At 45.2% G+C, this 25,071-nt stretch overlaps 2 protein-coding genes across 2 annotated transcripts in view; both read right to left on the reverse strand.

The window, feature by feature from the left end:
- ITGAL (integrin subunit alpha L) overlaps positions 1-5,942 on the reverse strand; it is an 84,229-nt gene extending 78,287 nt beyond the window's left edge. Inside the window, exons 1-2 of the mRNA XM_075178730.1 lie at positions 5,279-5,942; positions 5,094-5,211 (exon numbers count right to left, since the gene is read on the reverse strand). Coding sequence (XP_075034831.1) covers positions 5,094-5,211; positions 5,279-5,330 — 170 coding nt within the window. The 5' untranslated portion in view covers positions 5,331-5,942. The remainder of the gene's footprint in view (positions 1-5,093; positions 5,212-5,278) is intronic.
- A 15,493-nt stretch (positions 5,943-21,435) lies between these two features.
- Positions 21,436-24,104, reverse strand: DCTPP1 (dCTP pyrophosphatase 1). The gene is given in 5 exon segments (XM_075180616.1): positions 21,436-22,303; positions 22,306-22,400; positions 22,479-22,589; positions 22,963-23,036; positions 24,033-24,104. Coding segments are annotated over 5 exon segments (525 nt in total). The 3' UTR covers positions 21,436-22,130.
- Between the last annotated feature and the right edge of the window lie 967 nt (positions 24,105-25,071).

Below are 25,071 nucleotides of genomic sequence, written 5' to 3' on the forward strand. Positions count from 1 at the left end.
GGCTTAGGTCTGTAGTATGGAGTAATGATGTGGGGGAATGGGTGGAGATGTTGAATGGACAGTAATAAGGTTGCAGGAGATGTAGTAATTGAGTCCTTGTAGACTCATGAAGTCAGTCAGTCCAAATCCAGTTCAAGCTCCATTTTCAAAATGCTTCTAACGTCAGGCAGAACCCAGAGCAGGTCTGACCATATAGTGATTAAATAGAAGACTGATTCAGATGTTGCAGGGGAGGGAGTGGCTGAGCAGTCAGCACAGTGGGTGATTAACAGAGAGGATGCAGCAGGGAAATAACTGACAGACTTCTAGGGGTAAATGTATCAAGCTGAGAGTTTTCCAGCGGGTTTGAAAAGTGGAGATGTTGCCTATAGCAACCAATCAGATTCTAGCTGTCAATTTGTAGAATGTACTAAATAAATGATAACTAGAATATGAAAACTCTCAGCTTGATACATTGACCACCTATAGAGTTATGAAGCATACAGGGAGAGATGAAGACATCAGGAATGAAGTATGGAGATCCAGGTGATTGTTGCTCTCATGTACCTGTGCTTCCTCCTGTTCACCTCTTGTCCAGATCTTGTGTAACTCATGCTATGCAATAAAAATCTGTCAAGTCACTTGTAACAAGTTACACTTAGAACATAGTTGCCTACTCTCAAGGAATTCCCGGGAGGCTCCCGATTTTTGGGGAGGACATCGCCGAAATTCACGGCATTGAATGGTGGGGGTGGGGCTTAATCGCCCCCACTATTCAGTGCCATGACTTTCGGCATTTTATAGTGGGACTGGGCTATGGTGACGCGCCGATGTCACATGACTTCTCCCCCGGATATCCCGCCCGTATGCCTTAGCACAAACACACACACTGGCTAACACAGCCTCTATCTTTTGATCAAGGAATGGTGTAGAGTCTTGTGATCATTTCCTGGAACTATCCCCCACAGATGTCTCTCAACAAAGATGGTAATCTAAATCTCAAGCAAGCAAATAGTTAGTGGACTGAGGATACCATATATACATATACATACAGAACAGCACATCTGACTCTTTAAAGATAGCTGGTGCAAGGATGGTGTGGGATATTTACCATTGCATTTCACTTCTTATCACTAGTGCTAACAGTAACGAGGTGCTTGAAGAGAAAGGTAGCAGGACTCACTGGAGTGTCCTGTAACAGTGGTATCTCCTCCTTTGTACCTCCTGTGTAACTCCGCTATAAGTTTGAATTATGTTATCCAAATCCTAATACACTTGTAACTCAACACTTTGAAATAAACACACTAGTTATGCAGCGAAACACTGGCTTGCAGCCAATATAAATTGATTATATATGGTTGACAAACACATGGGATCAGTGCCATCTATCAGCCCCCAACAATAAAGGTTTAAACAAACAGAGAAAGGACAGCATATTAAGAAACAAAAATGCACTTTCTTAATTCACTTCAGACACTGGTGCAGTTAATGTATGTATAATTTTTATATGACAAAGTTATGACATGGAGTGATGTTATATGACGGGGGTATGATATAGAGTGATGTTATATGACGGAGGTATGATATAGAGTGATGTTATATGACGGAGGTGTGATAAGGAGTGATCTTATATGACAGAGGTGTGATAAGGAGTAATGTTATATGACGGATGTATGATAAGGAGTAATGTTATATGACAGGGGTATGATATGGAGTGATGTTATATGACAGGGGTATGATATGGAGTGATGTTATATGATGGAGGTGTGATAAGGAGTAATGTTATATGACGGATGTATGATAAGGAGTGATGTTATATGACGGAGGTATGATATGGAGTGATGTTATATGACGGAGGTATGATATAGAGTGATGTTATATGACGGAGGTATGATATAGAGTGATGTTATATGACGGAGGTGTGATACAGAGTGATGTTATATGACGGAGGTATGATATAGAGTGATGTTATATGACGGAGGTATCATATGGAGTGATGTTATATGACGGAGGTATGATATAGAGTGATGTTATATGACGGAAGTATGATATAGAGTGATGTTATATGATGGAGGTGTGATATGGAGTGATGTTATATGATGGAGGTGTGATATGGAGTGATGTTATATGATGGAGGTATGATATAGAGTGATGTTATATGACGGAGGTATCATATGGAGTGATGTTATATGATGGAGGTATGATATAGAGTGATGTTATATGATGGAGGTGTGATATGGAGTGATGTTATATGACGGAGGTATGATATAGAGTGATGTTATATGACGGAGGTATCATATGGAGTGATGTTATATGACGGAGGTATGATATAGAGTGATGTTATATGACGGAAGTATGATATAGAGTGATGTTATATGATGGAGGTGTGATATGGAGTGATGTTATATGACGAAAGTATGATATAGAGTGATGTTATATGACGGAAGTATGATATAGAGTGATGTTATATGACGGAGGTATGATATGGAGTGATAATATATGACGGAGGTGTGATATGGAGTGATAATATATGACGGAGGTGTGATATGGAGTGATGTTATATCACATATTATTACACCTCTATCAAAAACAGTGGCTGACCACAGAGACACTGGTTTTTACCATGATTCTTTCTGATGTCCGCTTCCTTCATTTAGTTGTCACCCAGCTAATTATCTCTGAGTCATTAATGAGAGCAAAGGAACAAAAGGAGTAAACTTGATACTGTGCAAACCGTATTACAATACAAGGGGTGCAAATTAGTTTATTATTTTGCACATAAGATAAATACTGTCTGTTTTTCATGTAACACACAAATACTTGATAGCTTATTTGTACACTGAAATGTAAAGTTGATTTAGGACATGTTCTCCCCCAACTATAAATCTATCCTCACATTTTAAATTTACCTCGCCCTCCAATGCAACCAGGGGGCAAGACTCGACTCAACAGCCTATTAAAGGAAAATAATACAGGTGGGCCAGCCCATGATAGATAGCCCACTCTGGGACCAGCCTGGGGGGCAGATGCCCCCTGCCCCCCAGCCCAGCCAGCCCCTGGACTCAGCCCAAGATAGCCCGCTCTGGGACCGGCCTGGGGGGCAGATGCCCCCTGCCCCCCAGCCCAGCCAGCCCCTGGACTCAGCCCAAGATAGCCCGCTCTGGGACCGGCCTGGGGGGCAGATGCCCCCTGCCCCCCAGCCCAGCCAGCCCCTGGACTCAGCCCAAGATAGCCCGCTCTGGGACCGGCCTGGGGGGCAGATGCCCCCTGCCCCCCAGCCCAGCCAGCCCCTGGACTCAGCCCAAGATAGCCCGCTCTGGGACCGGCCTGGGGGGCAGATGCCCCCTGCCCCCCAGCCCCTGAATACAACATGGTTTTGCTCAATTGCAAAGTTACTAATTTATTTTGCTTTGTTCTCCTAATGAATCAGGTCGTCTGTGTCTAACTTAGAACATTGGCAAAAAAATTATTCATCTGTTTATTGAGGGACAGGTCCCACCGCCCTGGCCGGTCGTTCCCCTCATGGTGAGCGGTATGTGGTGTGGATCCACCCCGCAACTAAACTGAAACCAAATCTGTGCTTACAGCTCGCCACACACGGAGCTGTAATATAACGAATATATCTAACAGAGCTGTATTATAACTGTAATATAACTGTAATATAACTAATATATCTAACAGCTGTATTATAACTGTAATATAACTGTAATATAACTAATATATCTAACAGCTGTATTATAACTGTAATATAACTGTAATATAACTAATATATCTAACAGCTGTATTATAACTGTAATATAACTGTAATATAACTAATATATCTAACAGCTGTATTATAACTGTAATATAACTAATATAATATATCTAACAGCTGTATTATAACTAATATAGCTGTAATATAACTAATATATCTAACAGCTGTATTATAACTGTAATATAACTAATATATCTAACAGAGCTGTATTATAACTGTAATATAACTGTAATATAACTAATATATCTAACAGCTGTATTATAACTGTAATATAACTGTAATATAATATATCTAACAGCTGTATTATAACTAATATAACTGTAATATAACTAATATATCTAACAGCTGTATTATAACTGTAATATAACTGTAATATAACTAATATATCTAACAGCTGTATTATAACTGTAATATAACTGTAATATAACTAATATATCTAACAGCTGTATTATAACTGTAATATAACTGTAATATAACTAATATATCTAACAGCTGTATTATAACTGTAATATAACTGTAATATAACTAATATATCTAACAGCTGTATTATAACTAATATAGCTGTAATATAACTAATATATCTAACAGCTGTATTATAACTGTAATATAACTAATATATCTAACAGAGCTGTATTATAACTGTAATATAACTAATATATCTAACAGAGCTGTATTATAACTGTAATATAACTGTAATATAACTAATATATCTAACAGCTGTATTATAACTGTAATATAACTGTAATATAACTAATATATCTAACAGAGCTGTATTATAACTGTAATATAACTGTAATATAACTAATATATCTAACAGAGCTGTATTATAACTGTAATATAACTGTAATATAACTAATATATCTAACAGCTGTATTATAACTGTAATATAACTGTAATATAACTAATATATCTAACAGCTGTATTATAACTGTAATATAACTGTAATATAACTAATATATCTAACAGCTGTATTATAACTAATATAACTGTAATATAACTAATATATCTAACAGCTGTATTATAACTGTAATATAACTGTAATATAACTAATATATCTAACAGCTGTATTATAACTAATATAGCTGCAATATAACGAATATATCTAACAGAGCTGTAATATAACTAATATATATAATATCATAGATTGTAAGCTTGGGAGCAGCCTTCTCACCTCTCTATCTGTTTTACCCAGTTTGTTTATTAGTTTACTGTGTTTGTCCCCAATTGTAAATTACTATGGAATATGTTGGCGCTATATAAATAAATGATGATGATGATATCTAACAGAGCTGTAATATAACTAATATAATAAATATATCTAACAGAGCTGTGTTATGGTAATATACAGAGTTTCTCATACCTCTGGCCACCAGCCGACACGAACTGTTTGACTCTGTATCCGAACGAGCTGCTGTTTAGGGCAGAGAAGTTTCTTTGCGCCGAGACCTCCACATTGTAACCCAGAGAGACCTCCACTCCTGGAAGACACAAGGACGGTGAGACAGAGACAGTCAGGGACACGGAGACCTACAGGCTGGAACGTACCTTGGAAAAGAGTCATCAGTATGAGATACATCCAAACGACATAGCTCATCATGGCAGGGGCCCGGGGTCTGCAGAGGGTGTGAGGATACAGCAGAGATACAGGGGCCCGGGGTCTGCAGAGGGTGTGAGGATACAGCAGAGATCCAGGGGCCCCGGGTCTGCAGAGGGTGTGAGGATACAGCAGAGATACAGGGGCCCGGGGTCTGCAGAGGGTGTGAGGATACAGCAGAGATACAGGGGCCCGGGGTCTGCAGAGGGTGTGAGGATACAGCAGAGATACAGGGGCCCGGGGTCTGCAGAGGGTGTGAGGATACAGCAGAGATACAGGGGCCCGGGGTCTGCAGAGGGTGTGAGGATATAGCAGATCCAGGGGCCCGGGGTGGGCAGAGGGTGTGAGGATACAGCAGAGATACAGGGGCCCGGGTCGGCTGAGGGTGTGAGGATATAACAGAGTTACAGGGCGCTTGTGAAATGTTTCACTTCATGAGGTGTAAGAACCACAGAGAATGTGACTGGTTGATTCTCTGCTGTGGTTTGCAAGGAGGAAGGAAGCCTCAGTATGTCAGATGCAGCACATAGGATGGGGGTTCTCATATACACCTCCCTGCTTAACCTTTCACTGCCAAAGGACCTTTTGTTCAGGGAAACCCACTACCGAGGGGTCATACACTCTGGTATATTGTCCATCTATCTGTATAGATATATTATTATTATTATTATCGTAAATGCGTAAGGCGCCACAGTGCTCCGCAGCACCGTACAGTAGGAAAAACAGGACATACATAAAACAGGACATACATAAAACAGGACAAACATAAAACAGGACATACATAAAACAGGACATACATAAGTATGTAATTTGAATTGGATTCTGGAGGACACAGGAAGCCAGTGTAGGGATTTGCAGAGTGGTGCAGTGAGAGAGGAAGATCAGTGTTGCAGCAGCATTTAGGATGGATGGAAGTGTGGATATATGGGTGTCAGGATTGCCAGATAGCAGGAGGTAGCAGTAGTCAATATGGGAGATGATGAGAGCATGGATAAGAGTTTTGATAGCATGTGGAGTAAGAAAAGGGCGTATTCTGGCAATGTTTTTAAGGTGGAGTTGACAGGACTGGGAGAGAGTCTGGATGTGAGGAATAAAGCAGAGGGCAGAGTCAAGTGTGGTGTTATTGACAGTGAGGGAGATTTGAGGGCAGGTGGTAACTCTGGTAGGAGAGAAGATAATAAGTTGTTTTGGACATGTTGAGCTTTAGGTATTATCGGGACATACATAGCAGAAAGACAGTTGGTTACACAAGATAGAAGAAGAGAGGTCAGGGGAAAAGATATAGATTTGGGTATCATCAGCGTAGAGGTGGTATTAAAAGCCTAATGAGTGAATTATTGCCCCAAGAGAGCTTGGGGCATTAATGAAAAAAGTAAAGGGCCAAGAACAGAGCCTTGTGGGACCCCAACAGATAGTGGGAGTGGAGGGGAGGTTGTGCCAGAGGTAGAAACACTAAAGGAGCGGTTTGACAAGTAGGAAGTGAACCAGGAAAGAACTGTGTCACCAAGGTCCATGCAGTGAAGGGTGTGTAGGAGAGGAGGGTGATCAACAGTGTCAAAAGCAGCAGAGAGGTCCAGAAGAATGAGTATGGAGAAGTCTTAGACTTTACAGAAAGTAGATCATCAATCACTTTTGATAGAGCAGTTTCAGTGGAATGTTGGGGGCAGAAGTCTGATTATAGAGGGTAGGATAGGAAATATGTGAGCCAGGCCACAAAGTTGTCAGGGAAATGGGAAACTGGATTGGTGGGGGGTGGGAATACATGTCAGCAATGCAAAGATGGAGAGGATAAAATAGACAGATAGTGTGGACTTCAAAGGAACAGAATGAGATGGAGGGCTCAGGGGGTATGAGTTTGCAACATCAGTACTCATCAACACATCCTCCACACCTCAGCCCCATCCACAATAGGGCATAACAGGCACACTCCCCAAAGATGACAACTCAGGATCCAAATCACCAGCCACAGACCCCCCACAGAGCCACCCACTGCCCCTCTATCTATATAGATATAACCCTCTGTCCCTGGTTGGGACAGCACGGACTACAGGAAACATCCCATCCTGCTGCCTTCCCTCCACCTATTCAGATCACGTGGCTATACTTATGTTCCCTTGAGGATTACAAATGTGTATTATTGTGTGGGGATTGTGAGTAGAACTGTATCCAAATGGACTTTATCTGGTCTAGTACCACATGGGTTCTTAAATGGAGCAGGGTGGACTATATAGCAATGCTGTGGAAATACAAAATATTTTCTGGTCTCTCATAACATAAACAGGAAGAAGCTCCTTCAGCCCCTTCAACAGCACAAATGATTGGAAGGGGATAAAACAATGAGCTGCTCTTCAACAGGGATTAGAAAGCTCATTATCCAGTGTTGTCCACCATTGTTCTCCCCTGGACTCTAGTGGACTTGGAGGCATCAGCCCAGCAGGGGAGATCCTCACATGAGGAACATCTTAATCCCTGCCTACCACCAACCCATCTTTCCATTCCAGCCAATCCCGAGCCAAACTGGTTTAAGACTACACCTGCAGGGTGGAATTCCACTGTGGGAACATTGGACACTTTAAAAGAGTCTGCAGGGGGGACTATGGGGTGTTCCAGGATTTCTTGAGCTTGGTGTTATCTCTCACCAGTTCCATCGTGATTCCTGCGTCTGATCCTACGTTTAACCCACAGCTACCCAAATCTCTTCATCCGGAATTGCTTGTGGTTTTGTTCGCCTGGTGCGCCTGCTAGAGGAGGGAGACTTGGGTTCTGATCCCTATCATGATGATAGAGAGCATTGGCTGAATTATCGAGAATATCAAGAGATCGATAAGTACAGAGGAGACATTTCCCTTGAAGCATGTTACCCTGCTGCTGAACCATGAAACAAACCCCAGACTGTTCCTCTAATAAATGTTGTTCTGTTAATAACAGTGGAAGGTTTTTGGGTGTGATTTGGAGTGTGGCGAGTACTTGGGTTGTTGGTATAGATCTTTTTGTGGCTATTGTGTGCATTACATGTTCATCTTATGTAATAAAGCTACAATTGTATCCTTCCCATCTCTCTTTATCTGTGTGACCCCAGACCCCTAGATACCAGGAATTTCTCCTGGGTGCCTAACCTAATGTCCTAGTATCATCACTTTTGGTGGCAAGCGGTGGGGATGACAAGCAGGTAGAGTGCAGGGGGTTGTATCGTGATACACTGAAGACTCTACAAAGAGAGAAGACAATAGCCTGAACCAACACCCAATCAATAAAGCCCTCTTAAACTAACCAGGAGATATCATGTCCAGTGAACCTAAACTAACCAATTTGCAAGAATTGGAGCGTCCCTATCAGAGAGCTAAGAAGCACTATCTCCAGGAGTGCCTTGGGATGGGACATAAATCTGGGAAGTGCTCATTGCCAGATTGGTAGAATGGGATCAGATGCATCCATAAGGAATAGTAGGAGATAGGGAGGATGAGTCATAGGTGCAGCAACCAACTTCTGCTACTAGACCAGCAGGGAGCGGGGCAACTCTTAACCTGTTAAAAGGACTGGTTTGTGGCCCTTGGGAATGGAGCTACTCCCCAAGAAAGGGCTTGTATGATACAGATTGTGTTGGGAGTCCCTATGTTGTCTGCAGGAAGCTCCAGAAAGTCCATTCAAGGAGGAGAAAGGGGAAATCCAGACTGAGAAATAGGGATGTGCCCACCTTTCGAGAAGCAGAAAAAGACATTGACACTCACCTTCAGGTTTTTGAAAATCTCATGTCTGTGCATCAGATAGAGGAGGATGAGTGGTCCAGATATTTGGGACCTAGCCTTTCAGGTAAAGCCTTGGAGGCATATCAAGTATTAAGCCCTATACACTGTGCAGTGTATGAGACACTGTTACAATAATTTCAAGTAATCCCTGAGTTATATAGATACAAGTTCCGGTCTTTAAATAAAGTGGGGGTAGTTCTCATATGGAGTTCTCTAGCCATCTTCGAACAGCCTGTACAGAATGGATGGAAGGGAAGCAAGCCTCTTCATACGAGCAGATTGTGGACTTATTTATTCCGGAGCAATCTGATGGCTGCAGATATTCATGAATGAATGGGTGGCTGATCAGAAGTCTAACAACCCAAAAACTGCTGTCTAGTTGGCGGATGACTTTGTCACCAAACTAAATGGAGGTCACATGGTGCAACGGTACTCCTCCCTTCTAAGGGCATTACCAGAGGTCTCATCCATAAATGAGTACTGCAGGGTACCCCATCCTATTAACTGCAACCCTCCTGATAAACTACAGCCTACTGAAATCCTCTCTGACCGAAGATGCAGTAGGCACCCCCACCTCAATGTTGTTATCTAAATGATTGCTCCTGGACAAGAGGCCCATTCCCAGGAGTTCGACTGAATCCAATATCATTGCTGTACCATCGAGACTCTGCACATCATATTGGGATTGAGGAGGATGGATACCCTCCAGATGTGCCAGAGGCGATGAAAGGAGTATGTGTTGGATTTGGTTTTGGGGGAGGTGAAATGAACCCCTAGGAATATGTGGCACATGCAGGATGTTTGGGAGGGGGATCAGAGGGTGCCAGGAATAAGAGATTAGAAAGCATCATTAACTTTGGTGGAGTCTGATTGGTGCTTCCCTCCCAGCTGGTACCCAATCAACGGGTTTGGATTTCCACTATGGGAGGACAGATGAGAGAGAGTCTGGTTGCTAAAGTACATTTGGACTGGGGGCGGACTATAGAATGGTGGAAGATGGGGTGCTCAATGGACTGCTTGCCAGAGTTTTTTTGAGCAAGGAATGGTGACCTTTTCTGTGCAAGCAGTGACTCGCAGCCAAGCCTGAAAATCTGTGGACAGTCCCGTAGCAGAAAGGGTGTCTGGTCCTTCTGATGAGGGCTCATCCTCATCTAACCAAACTGCTCACAGACCCAGTCTGCAGGTATGGATTAACTCCAATAATCTAACTGACATGATCATAACTGATTTTCAGGAGGTGGACAGGGAAGAATTTAGTTGCCACAGACTGAGTCGTCCCTAACTAAAATTTGCAGTGCAGCTGATACATGGACTGGGGATCCTGATGGAAGTAGGATGGTATGGGACAAGGGTTTATTGTATCTAGTATTCCCCCTAATAGCCATCAAGACCAAGGCACTGCCCTGAAACAGCTGGTTGTACCCCAGAAGTATCAAGCCCAGTTACTGTCCCTGGCTCATGACAGTCCTGCAGCTGAGCTTGTCTCAAGTGTTCAGGAAACACCAGGACCTAACCTATTCGGGAGAGGTCAGGTTAGGTTCTTCCAAGCACTTCTCACAATCCAAACAGCTGTTTGATCCCTGTTATCCTCCACTGACCTGCTTGACTTGCAGAACACATCTGCTTTCATTGATTATTGAGCTGCAGGAAAGTTCATCTCCTCCACTCTGGTGAACCAACCTCTCATCTGGAAGCTCCTGTGGTTATTACCACCATTGACGACAGTCGCATTTCAAGTGGTGCCATCTGTCATCGAACTTCTCCTTTAACTCTTGAAGTGGGAGCTTACACCGGGAACAGATTTCTCTTCTTGTTTACCTAGTACCACCAGGCTTGTAATCCTGGTGCTTTCCTGGCTTCAACTTCATTCTCCTCACCTGGATTGATTATTTTCCCAGCTGCTAGCATGGGGTCCTGCTTGTATATCTCGCTGTCTACATAAGGTCAGTCCTTTTCAAACCTTACCTACCCAGTCTGTGGCTGTTATTCCATCCCTTCCTATGCAATTTTCAATGTTCAAATATGTTTTCTGTAAACAACAATCCAAGACCTTGCCATCTCATTGCTCATGGGACTGTTCCATTGAACTTCTTCCTGGGAAAAGTCTTCCCCGTGAACGCGTTTATCCACTCTCCCTTCTGGAGACACAAGCCACGTCCAAGTATAACAAAGTAAACTTGCCGGGGGGATTCATTAGGCTTTCATCTTCACCTGCTGGAACAAGCTTCTTTGTAAAGAAAAAGGATGGAACCCTACGTCCTTGTTTTTACCATCGTGGCCTCAATACTAGTACTATCAAAAACTGCTACTGTATTCTTCTCATTACTGAGTTATGCTTTGTCAATTCAGAGGTCTACTCTAGTCTTCTGTGGTTGTCTATCTGGATGACATCTTAATTCTTGTCTCACACTGCCTTCAAGTCTCTGAAGTCCTATCATATTTATGCAAGCATAACACCAATATAAATTAAAAAAGTGTTCTTTATAACTAACTCACAGGCCTTTTCTCGCATATATTGTCTCAGGCTCTGGTCTACAAATGGACCCAGAAAAGTCTGTGCCCTTCTGGAATGGATACAACCCATTGGCCTTAAGGTTATCTAACGATTTCTTGGCTTTGCCAGTTACTACAGACAATTTATTCAGGGATACTCCAAATTAGCGGCTCCCATAACTTCTCTTACTGGTAAAGGGGCGGATGTTAAGAATTGGACCACGGCTGCATCTGAAGACTTCAATTCCCTCAAACTGGCCTTCTCTTTAGCTCCTGTCCTCAAACAACCTGACACGACCATGCCCTTTTCCTTGGAAGTCGATGCCTCTTCTGTTGGGGTAGTGCCGTACTTTGTCAGAGATCTTCCTCTGGGAAGTTACACCTGTGTGGTTTCTTTTCTCATAAATTTCTTCCTGCCGAAAGAATTTATACTATTGGTGATAAGGAACTTCTAGCCATAAAACTCGCCCTTGCAGAATGGAGATACCTCCTTGAAGGTTCCCACTTTACCATAACCATCTTTACTGATCATAAAAAACTGTTGTATCTTTGACCTGCCCAATGTTTAAATCCCTACCAAGCTTGCTGGGCTCTGTTTTTCTCTTGGTTAGACCATCAGATTACCTTTAGATCGAGAGATACAAGCAAGATAGCTGATGCTCTCACTTTCTGTCTTGCCTTTGAAAATAGACAAAATTGTGAGGAGCCGGAGAACCGTCCTGTTCTGGACCCTAAATTCCTTTCCTCTACCTCTGTGAATCCTACTCTCCCCAGCAAGACCAACACTCCACCCAAATTTAGGAAGACATTTCTACAATGGGTACATTCATCTGGACATGCTGGTACACGAGAATCCCTGGAATTCATATCAAGGAACTATTGGTGGCCAATCCTTCACCTGGATGAAAGAATTTGTTTCAGCCTGAATTTGATATCCTTAAGGATTGTCCCAAAGAAATCCCCATCAGCAGCCAATTCCTGATCTGTGCTCTTCATCTGTCATAACCATCGGCTGAAGAGATAATGACTCTGCACCATCCATAGAGATCTGCTGGACGTCGACATGGTTCCATCATTGAACAACATTTTTAGCCTAGTTTAAAATCCAAAGGATACGATGGGCTTTGGAACGATAATCGCAGCGCACACACTAATGTGATATCGGGCCAAATGCTCGTTTGATTGACCTGATAATCGACTGAAAATACTGTAGTGGGTACGCAACCTAATTCTTAAATGTGGCCATGTGGAGCGTTTAATCAGGGGTAAGAGAACAATAGGCTTTAGGCTGGGTACACACGACAAAAATGTTTTGACCAATTCGTTTTCTAAAACAATTTTACCAACGACTGAACTTCCAGTCACCATGCCCATTCATGCCTGTACACTATACTTGTTTTAAATGATTTTTACACGATTTAAGATCTGTGATTTTTGTCTTTTGTAACATTGTCTCAATAGATTGTGACTCCAGACACACTGTACAGATATATGTCCTCCCAGCAGCAATATGCTAAATACATAGAAATAAAAGGCTGAATCTCAGCACACACAAAGATTCAGGAAATGGAAGAACATCATCACTGTGCTTTATTCTGTACAGCTTTGTGTATAGTGTACAGTCATTAATTCCGTTCACAACTGCACAGTTACCAGCACTTCTAAATTTCCACTTCAACTACTGAGAGTAATGTTAATTTGGTTAGACCAGGGGTGTCCAACCTTTTAGCTTCCCTGGGCCACATTGGAAGACGACGAGTTGGTTTGGGCCGCACATAAAATACACTAACGATAGCTGATCATCCAAAAAAACTTAGAAAACATAGTTAACATATTAAACTTACTTGGAAATGAAGTTAGTAAGAGTTAGGAAACCTGTTGCAGAATCATGATTAAAGCAGTAGTCCCATTACCAGCTGCAATTTAACTTACCTGCATCTGCACCTTAGTGGGGTTCGGGGAATTAAATGCCAAAAACTTTTTTTGTCTCTCTTTCTGCACCCATGAATCATTTTTTTTATTGACCAGTTTGAAATGGTCACGGATATAGGAGCATCAGGAGGACTAATAGAAATCTACAGAGATTTAAAGATAGGGTGGCGGGAAAAATGGCTCATGGAGCAACCTCCGATGAGGGTAACAGTGGGTGATATTTTCACCCTACTCAGCACTGCACATTTAAAATGGTTTAAAATATTAAAAATACAATTATCTCTTAATATTTATATTAAATACATACAGAGAACACAGCTAGTTCATAACTGCATGCTGCAGAAAGTCCAAATTCAGAGTAACAATAAGATACTGGATAATCTTTCACTGCTGCTGATAGTTCGCACGGGTGACTGCTCTGTGCTGCGCTACGCAATGGATGTCGGGTGTGATGACGTCACCCCCGACATTCACACCCTCCTCCGAGCGCCGCACGGAAGAGACCAGGGAGGGAGCCGGAGCGCAGGCTGACGTGACCGCAAGGTATTGTCTTTTTTTTTTTTTTTGCAGGATATTTCTTTCATTAATAGCGCTACCCCCTTGCTACAACTGCTGGGCCACATTTACAGGCGGGCTGGGCCGCATGCGGCCCGCGGGCCGGATAACCCTGGGTTAGATGGTCATATTTATTTAAGCAGTGATCACATTGATGTACAGCTTACTTTATGCCTCATTCATATTATTACATTTACTGTTATAATTCTAGTTTTCATATCTGACTACAGCACCACTGCCTAATTTCTGTTTTATATGCAATTCTGAATTGTTTTGCTATGTCGTACATATGGACAGTGCACAGTACGACTTCTCTTTACAACATGTTCATGTTGTATATATGGACAGTGCACAGTACCTCTTCTCTTTATGTCATGTTCATGTCGTACATATGGACAGTGCACAGGACCACTTCTCTGTGTCATCTCCATGTTGTACATATGGACAGTGCACAGTACCACTTCTCTTTACATCATGTTCATGTTGTACATATGGACAGTGCACATTACCACTTCTCTTTATGTCATGTTCATGTCATACATATGGACAGTGCACATTACCACTTCTCTTTATGTCATGTTCATGTCATACATGTGGACAGTGCACAGGACCACTTCTCTGTGTCATCTTCATGTTGTGCATATGGACGGTGCACAGTACCACTTCTCTTTACGTCATGTTCATATTGTACATATGGACACTGCACAGTACCACTTCTCTTTGTGTCATGTGCATGTTGTACATATGGGCAAAAAACAAACAGGGATTCAGATCAGCACCACTGGTCCCTCATCAAAAAACAAAGAAAAAACTAATCAGATTATTTAAAAGATACCGTTATATATATAACAGTCTATTAAGTGTAGAAATGACCAATAGAGCTCCTCCGCCCGTGTGCTATAGACGACTGCGGGTGCAAATAGTCCAAATTCTATTTCTTATAACAGGAATTTTTTTAAAGAAATAAAACTTGTTCACATAGCGGGTACTTGTGTTTGACACTGACAAGCGTTTTAATTCACCCTGAAGAATCGGCACCACTTGTACGTACCCATCACATGAAAAAAGAAAATAATCTAGTGCAATACGTCTTTATATCAAAGCACTTGTGTTTAACAAAAAATGTTAAAAACATAAAATTTGTCACACACAAGGATATGTAGTTGCGTTTCGACTGTAGTGTAAGTCTTTTTCAAGGTAATTGCCTTGACATACTACAGCTGAAACGCGTTGGTGGATGAACATCAGAGAGTTGATTGCTGAACCGGAAGACTTTTCATCTGTTGCAGCGGTATTGACAAAGTATTTATGGACTTTTATATCCAATACTTATAAGCATTATATTGTCTGTTATCCGGTACGAGCAACTACATAACCTTTGTGTGTGACAAATTTTACTGCAGGCTGCCATGGGCATAGTGCAGGCTGCCATGGACGTACTGCTGGCTGCTATGGACGTACTGCTGGCTGCTATGGGCATAGTGCAGGCTGCCATGGACGTACTGCAGGCTGCCATGGACGTACTGCAGGCTGCCATGTACGTACTGCAGGCTGCCATGGGCATAGTGCAGGCTGCCATGTACGTACTGCAGGCTGCCATGGGCATAGTGCAGGCTGCCATGGGCATAGTGCAGGCTGCCATGGACACACTGCAGGCTGCCATGGACGTACTGCTGGCTGCTATGGGCATAGTGCAGGCTGCCATGTACGTACTGCAGGCTGCCATGGGCATAGTGCAGGCTGCCATGGACACACTGCAGGCTGCCATGGACGTACTGCAGGCTGCTATGGGCATAGTGCAGGCTGCCATGGACACACTGCAGGCTGCCATGGACGTACTGCAGGCTGCTATGGGCATAGTGCAGGCTGCCATGGGCATAGTGCAGGCTGCCATGGACGTACTGCAGGCTGCTATGGGCATAGTGCAGGCTGCTATGGACGTACTGCTGGCTGCTATGGACGTACTGCAGGCTGCCATGGACATAGTGCAGGCTGCCATGGACATAGTGCAGGCTGCCATGGACATAGTGCAGGCTGCCATGGACATAGTGCAGGCTGCCATGGACGTACTGCTGGCTGCTATGGGCATAGTGCAGGCTGCTATGGACGTACTGCTGGCTGCTATGGGCATAGTGCAGGCTGCCATGGACATAGTGCAGGCTGCCATGGACGTACTGCTGGCTGCTATGGGCATAGTGCAGGCTGCCATGGGCATAGTGCAGGCTGCCATGGACGTACTGCAGGCTGCTATGGGCATAGTGCAGGCTGCTATGGACGTAGCAATTCACAGGCTACAGCTAAAGACTATCTCAATGCATTAGAGTGATCTTACGGAGTTCCAGAAGACACCACTGAAGTTATGTATAGATAAAGGCATCTGTGTCAGGAGTCTACTTACCGATATCGCCTAGACAAGTTCATCCATAGAGTGGTTGATAAGGGAGGTCTGAAGGACGAGATCAAAGAGTCATATCATCAACACCACCATTTATTTATATAGTCATAGGACGCATTTCATGAGAGGGGAATTATCTCTGGTTGTGCTGCATCTAAGGGGGCACTATGCGGGGAGACCCACTCCTACATTTAATCATCTGATGAGTGAGGTCATGGAAGAGGAGACTAATAGCTGTTCAGAATATGGTTAACATGGCAGATAAAGTGGTCAGCACTAGATCTGAACCTACAACTACAGTAGAAGAATTATTGGCTATACAAACTGTTCATGGAGTAGAGACACAAAAGTCCAAACTATATACTCCAAGGGACAATAAAGATGAAGAGAAAAATTGGGATTTTCTTTGATGTTACAATTGTGGTAAACCTGGATCTATTCCAACAATCCCCATCCAAATTGGGTAATAGAGGACAAATACTTGATAGCTTATTTGTACACTGAAATTTAAAGTTGATATTTGTGTGTTACATGAAAAAACAGTCAGTATTTACCTTATGTGCAAAACAGAATACTAATTTGCACCCCTTGCATTGTAACATGGTTTTGCCCAGGAGACTGAACTAAGAAGTTTCTCAAGTTAAGATCCTTAATGAATCAGGCCTTAGTGTTATCGGATATTAAGTATTGCTGAAGTATCTCTGAATATCACCGGAATGTTACGTGAAATTAGTCTCCTAATCTTCCTCTCTAGTACTAGTAGAGTATTAATAGTTAGTAACAATTAAGGAAATAGTCGTGTTACAAAGGTCATTTATTTGTCCAGGAAAATAGGTTCCAGAACGGAAGATAACATGGAGAATAAACGGGCTACTGTATTGTATATTTAATCTTTAATACAAACACATTGTGCATGGATATTTGTCTGTTTGATAATATTTTATTAACCTAACCAGCTTATATTAAATAAATTTCACGCTGAAGGGGCGTTTTTCTACATTATTATATTGTTTGAGTGTCCGGAGTAGTGATTTCCTGCACTCAGCTTGTGGCCACTGAATTCACCCCACGATTTATGTGTCACTGGAGACAATCCAGCAGTAACACTGTTTTCAGTCCAATCCCATTATTCAGAGCCCTTGGCTGACAAATCATTGTGTAGCACGGTGGCTCAGTGGTTAGCACTGCTGCCTCACAGCACTGGGGTCATGAGTTCAATTCCAAACCATGGCCTTATCTGTGTGGGGTTTGTGTGGGTTTCCCCTGGGTGCTCTGGTTACCTCACACACACCCAAAACATACTAATAGTTTAATTGGCTGCTAATAAATTGACCATCTGTGTGTGTGTTTGGGAATTTAGACTGTCAGCTCCAATGGGACAGGGACTGATGTCCGATCTCTGTACAGAATAGTGCTATATAAATAGCTGCTGCTGATTTAGACACTGAGTGTGACTAATCTTAGAATATCTGTCCGCAGCAGCAGGAAGAGCTGGAGGAAGTGACTTCTGAATTTTTTGCACCATTTCTTCCAGAAAATTGTTGAAATTAAAAAATATTTTGGTCCCCGCATATTTTTTAACAATGTTCTGGAAGTTTTTTGTCCTCAATCTCTGGTTTGCTCATAGCTTATCCCACACAGACATCCCGAAAGGGATCGGATAAAATTATCGGCTCCATTTAGAAGTAACAAGCAAATGGACACTCAGTCAAACAAGGCGCAACAATGATCAAAAATGAAAGGCAGCTTGTAGCAAATAAAAATAGGCCACACCAATTACTATAAGTTAATGACAAAACAACACAAAAAAATTTGCTGACAGGCGCCAATCAAGAGATATAAATCTAAATATATAAATCTCTGAAAAAAACAGCTGTTTTTTTTAGAGATTTAAATCTCCATTTAGAAGTAGTTACAAAGAATTAGATTTGAAGTCAATAATCCTGTCAGAATGGAGCTGACCTCTGGTGTAGAGTAGGTGCCAGCAATATAAGATCACTCATTAAACAAGCTTGATTGTCCTGTTCTGTGTCACTGTGTGCACTGCAAGGAGCATGGAGAGAAGCCAGAGAATTGTGGAAGGAGGTCAGACAGAAGATTGCACTTAACCATGGACAATAACAAGACTACAAATCAGTCTCCGGACACCTTGATGTTCTCGTTTCCACCGTTCGTAATGCTATTAGGAAGTTTAACAGCACCGACACCAATCTTCATGGAAAGAGGAATCTTAATGGAGGATTGCAGTGCAGGATTGTGAAAGGTGGAGAAAGCCTCAATCAACTGATAGAGTCAACTGAGCTTCAGATACAAGGTCTCAACTCGCACCGTCCCTCACCAGTTCGGAGGAAGGAGGGCCCACTGCTGAGACAGCTTGTATAAAGCACATCATCTCTGTGGGTATGGAAAGCAGCCACGGAGGAGGTTCAGTGATATGTTGAGGCTGTGCTGCATCTGTGTGCATGGATTCATGAAACCTGGAGACTACCAGGTCATCTTGGAGAACGTTGAACCAAGTGTCAGAAAGCTGGGTCTCCGCCAACCATCATGGGTTTTCCAGCAGGGCTACGACCCCAAACACACTTCAGAAAGTATTCAGGAATGGTTGGAGACAAGACGCTGGACTCTTCTGAAGAGGCAGATGTGAGTACAGGAGCACAAGAAGACTGCTCCACCCTGCCGGCAGAGGCGCAGGAAGCTCATCCATGGCCACAGGAATCACCCACCACTATTTTCACCAAGTCTAAGGGTCAATCGTTTGGTCAATGCCCTTTCTTTTAATTTTCTGATTTAAAAGTATATACTGTTTTACATTCAGACCAGAAAAACTAAGGGGTAAATGTATCAAGCTGCAGGTTTGAAAAAAATTGGAGATGTTGCCTATAGCAACCAATCAGATTCTAGCTGTCATTTTGTAGAATGTACTAAATAACCAGAATCTGACTGGTTGCTATAGGCAACATCTCCAATTTTTCAAACCTGCAGCTTGATACATTTACCCCTTAGTTTCTGTTATTAACAGAGAAAGAATTGTGGAGAATAAATACTGCTGTTCACAGGAAACTATGTAGAAGTTATTATGAAGGAATTTTTATATATATATATATATTTATGGTGCAGTCTGACACCTCACACTAGTACATCACCATATTCTAATAAAATAACGCCTCGGTCTAACTATATGGGGTGTAAGACTTTGTCCACTCGTCTGGTATTTAACGCTCCCCCTAATCTCATTGGTGCTTATTGTACGAGGTTTTCTAGAATCGGTAACGTAGAGAACAGGGTCTCATCCTCCGAGCCGCAGACACAAGATAACCACAAATCTGCATTACTTCATCATTTCTTCCACAGAAGGGTTGTTCAGATTACAGAGAATTATACAATCATCCTCCTCAACTAGTCCCATCACCGCACACAACCAGCACAGGTGGAAGATAGATGGTGCTTTGAAAGTCTAAATAAAATATTTAGAGCTGTTAAAGGTGGAGCAACTGTGTCCCACAACCAATCAGAGGAGGGAGTGCAGTGCGCTCTGCAATGTGTGCTCTCCCTCCTTCCTCTATATCACATAATCTGTCCACAACCAATCAGAGGAGGGAGTGCAGTGCGCTCTGCAATGTGTGCTCTCCCTCCATCCTCTATATCACATGATCTGTCCACAACCAATCAGAGCAGGGAGTGCAGCGCGCTCTACAATGTGTGCTCTCCCTCCTTCCTCTATATCACATGATCTGTCCACAACCAATCAGAGGAGGGAGTGCAGCGCGCTCTACAATGTGTGCTCTCCCTCCTTCCTCTATATCACATAATCTGTCCACAACCAATCAGAGGAGGGAGTGCAGTGCGCTCTGCAATGTGTGCTCTCCCTCCTTCCTCTATATCACATGATCTGTCCACAACCAGTCAGAGGAGGGAGTGCAGCGCGCTCTACAATGTGTGCTCTCTCTCCTTCCTCTATATCACATGATCTGTCCACAACCAATCAGAGCAGGGAGTGCAGCGCGCTCTACAATGTGTGCTCTCCCTCCTTCCTCTATATCACATGATCTGTCCACAACCAATCAGAGCAGGGAGTGCAGCGCGCTCTACAATGTGTGCTCTCCCTCCTTCCTCTATATCACATGATCTGTCCACAACCAATCAGAGCAGGGAGTGCAGCGCGCTCTACAATGTGTGCTCTCCCTCCATCCTCTGCATGCGAGTGGCATGTGGTGGAATTTTGGAGCAAGTGAGGTCATTTTGTGATGAATGATGTGGGTATTCCTGGCATTCTTTTCATCCGTGAAATTACAGCCAATGTGCTGCCCTTTTGAAGGTTGGAGGCCCGATGCCAATACTTTGTATGCAAGACACATTTTCACCACTGATTGTGCTGATTATACACAACTTGGGGGTAGGACAGGTGTGTATAATTGTCAATGTAAGGAAACAGGATAGGAGACAAACACCTACATACACTAAGCCTCTTCCAATACATACCTCCATGCAGCCCCGCATCCACCAATCCCACACCAGCATGCACACCCACCAATCCCACCCCTGCACGCACGCGCACACCCACCAATCCCACCCCTGCACGCACACGCACACCCACCAATCCCACCCCTGCACGCACACGCACACCCACCCGCCCTGCATCCACCAATCCCACCCCTGCACGCACGCGCACACCCACCCGCCCTGCATCCACTTTGCCCACCCCTGCTCGCACGCGCACACCCCCCTGCATCCACCAAGCCCACCCCTGCACGCACGCGCACACCCACCCGCCCTGCATCCACTTTGCCCACCCCTGCACGCACCCCCCTGCATCCACCAAGCCGAGCACCCAGCATGCGCTCACCCCTACTTCCACCAATCCCACCTCCACCCACATAAAGACATGTATTACAATACAAGAGGCTGAGGGGTTGATCTAAGGGCAATCATGAATTGGCAGAAACACAAATCCTCTAACCAGAATAAATGCACAGAGAAGCAGCAGTTTCAATCAGTGATTTAATCAGGACAAAATACTTAAAAAAATAAATAAAAAGTTCAGAGTGTATAAGCACAAACTGGTCAAGATGTATAAAACAAATAAAGAGGTCTCATATTAATAAGAGAAGCCCAGCTGCTTCAACAATGAACCCCTTCCTCCCTTTGATGGTGGTATAACGGGGAGGTTTCACCCAGCCATCCAGTACCCCCAGTATGGTACAGTACAGGTGCCTGACGTGAGAGCTACAGGTAACATGTTCAGTGACGTTGTCCTACAATAAACATGAGATGCAGAAACATGAACGGTGAGAGATATATATTTATAAAACATCCCTGAGTATTGCCGAGAAGTTACCAAGCACAGCCACATCCTGTAACTGCAGCGAGCTGGGCACTCACCAAATGCAGAACTAGCTCGTGTGCAGCACAGATAAGAATCAGGGCGTAGGGGGGATCCCACATGGGGAGACAACAAGAATCAGGGCATAGGGGGGATCCCACACGGTGAGACAACAATTAGGGCATAAGGGGGATCCCACACGGGGAGACAACAATTAGGGCATAAGGGGGATCCCACACGGGGAGACAACAAGAATCCAATCCTACAGAATGAAGAGGGATCCAAAATGTCCACAAACAAACGAATGCATCAAACAACTGCCAAGGAGACAGAACATCGTCCACGAGGGGCTCATAACATTAACCCCTGTCCTCCTGAACAGCAAGTGTGTCAGTCTCATTCTCTGCGCTGTATTCCGTGTACTTCTTGGCGCTGCCCTGCACCAGCGCTGCCGGATACTTCTTGGCGTTCAGCTCCATCTTGGCCATGACAGAGCGAGGGAGATCTACGTGACACTTCTCCGCTAGTTCATGAGGTAGATGAGGACGTCGCTGAGCTCGTGGGAGAGAGATTCTCGCTGAGACGGTGACCAGCCCGGGAGACCTTCCGAGACCTCCCCCTGCCACTGACTGAGAAGAGAGCACATTACAGGACAGCACCCAGGAGACCTGTGCCCCCACCTTACAGCACCCCCTAATCATACTCACAAGAGCTCAGCCAGCTCCCCCACTTCTCCAACCAGAGCCAACAGCAGGTTCCGGGGCTGGTGAAACCGATTCCAATCTCTCTCCGCGGTGAACTGAGCTTGCAGACGGCGGCTATGGAGAGAGAGATACAGCCTATTATACCACACCTGCACCCAGTAACCAGGAAACACCAAAAGAGGGTGCCCTGCACTGGTCACAAAGCCATTTAAGCACCATATATGCTGGTTTATGCCACAGTAAGTATAGTTCCCACCACCCAGGGTTACAATACATGGACCTGTGCACAGTGGGTAGGTACCACTACACCAGTACAGGATTCCCATATAATCTGAGGGACAATCCCAGGGAGGATAGATATCACTATACCGGTACAGGGCCTCCATATAATCTGAGGGACAATCCAGTTACATTAACACTAATACAGACCCCCCCCCCCCCCCAAGAAAAATTCTCAGCATTAGAGAAGGCCTCCCCTCATACTCACATTTCCTCCAAGGTCGGGGAGTCGCTGAAACGAAACTCACTGGTGGGACTCGGGGGCTCAGATGGCCGGGGGCTCTAGGGGGGGAAAGGAAATGATAACTCTCACTCCTGCCCCATTCATAGCCCTTTCCACCCCATCTTCAGAGACTCATTACTGCCCTGTTCTCAGATGGTCCTCCTCACTCTCACTCCGAACCCCACCTCGCAGGGACTCACTCCAGCCTCATTAATACCCCTTACCCCACTGCCTCGCAGGGACTCACTCCAGCCCCCACCTCCAAAGGACCCAACACTGCAGCGTCCTCAGATGCTCCTCGCAGTCTCACTCCCGACCCCGCCTAAAAAGTCTCACTTCTGCTCCATCATACCCACACCCCCTCCTCACAGAGCCTCACTGTCCCCCTCCTCACAGAGCCTCACTCCCCCTTCCCCCTTCCTCACAGAGCCTCACTCCCCCTTCCCCCCGCCTCACAGAGCCTCACTCCCCCCTCATCCTCACAGAGCCTCACTCCCCCTTCCCCCTCCTCACAGAGCCTCACTCCCCCCCTCATCCTCACAGAGCCTCACTCCCCCTTCCCCCTCCTCACAGAGCCTCACTCCCCCCTCATCCTCACAGAGCCTCACTCCCCCTTCCTCACAGAGCCTCACTCCCCCTTCCCCCTCCTCACAGAGCCTCACTCCCCCTTCCTCACAGAGCCTCACTCCCCCTTCCCCCTCCTCACAGAGCCTCACTCCCCCCCTCATCCTCACAGAGCCTCACTCCCCCTTCCCCCTCCTCACAGAGCCTCACTCCCCCCTCATCCTCACAGAGCCTCACTCCCCCTTCCCCCTCCTCACAGAGCCTCACTCCCCCCTCATCCTCACAGAGCCTCACTCCCCCTTCCTCACAGAGCCTCACTCCCCCTTCCCCCTCCTCACAGAGCCTCACTCCCCCCTCATCCTCACAGAGCCTCACTCCCCCTTCCCCCTCCTCACAGAGCCTCACTCCCCCTTCCCCCTCCTCACAGAGCCTCACTCCCCCTCATCCTCACAGAGACTCACTCCCCCTTCCCCCTCCTCACAGAGCCTCACTCCCCCCTCATCCTCCTCACAGACACTCACTCCCCCCTCATCCTCCTCACAGACACTCACTGCCCCCCTCATCCTCCTCACAGACACTCACTCCCCCCCCTCACAGACACTCACTGCCCCCCTCATCCTCCTCAGACACTCACTCCCCCCTCATCCTCCTCACATAGACTCACTCCCCCCTCATCCTCCTCACAGACACTCACTCCCCCCCTCATCCTCCTCACAGACACTCACTGCCCCCCTCATCCTCCTCACATAGACTCACTCCCCCCTCATCCTCCTCACAGACACTCACTGCCCCCTCATCCTCCTCAGACACTCACTCCCCCCTCATCCTCCTCACAGAAACTCACTGCCCCCCTCATCCCCTCACAGACACTCACTCCCCCTCATCCTCCTCACAGACACTCACTGCCCCCTCATCCTCCTCACAGACACTCACTGCCCCCTCATCCTCCTCACAGACACTCACTGCCCCCTCATCCTCCTCACAGACACTCACTCCCCCCTCATCCTCCTCACAGAGACTCACTCCCCCTCATCCTCCTCACAGACACTCACTGCCCCCTCACAGACACTCACTCCCCCCTCATCCTCCTCACAGACACTCACTCCCCCCTCATCCTCCTCAGACACTCACTGCCCCCTCATCCTCCTCACAGACACTCACTGCCCCCTCATCCTCCTCACAGACACTCACTCCCCCCTCATCCTCCTCACAGACACTCACTCCCCCCTCATCCTCCTCACAGACACTCACTCCCCCCTCATCCTCCTCACAGAGACTCACTGCCCCCTCATCCTCCTCACAGACACTCACTCCCCCCTCATCCTCCTCACAGACACTCACTCCCCCCTCATCCTCCTCACAGACACTCACTGCCCCCTCATCCTCCTCACAGACACTCACTCCCCCCTCATCCTCCTCACAGACACTCACTCCCCCCTCATCCTCCTCACATAGACTCACTCCCCCCTCATCCTCCTCACAGACACTCACTGCCCCCCTCATCCTCCTCACATAGACTCACTCCCCCCT

The sequence above is a fragment of the Mixophyes fleayi genome, chromosome 7 (genome assembly GCF_038048845.1).
Source record: "Mixophyes fleayi isolate aMixFle1 chromosome 7, aMixFle1.hap1, whole genome shotgun sequence".
In the NCBI taxonomy this organism is placed as follows: Eukaryota; Metazoa; Chordata; class Amphibia; order Anura; family Limnodynastidae; genus Mixophyes; species Mixophyes fleayi.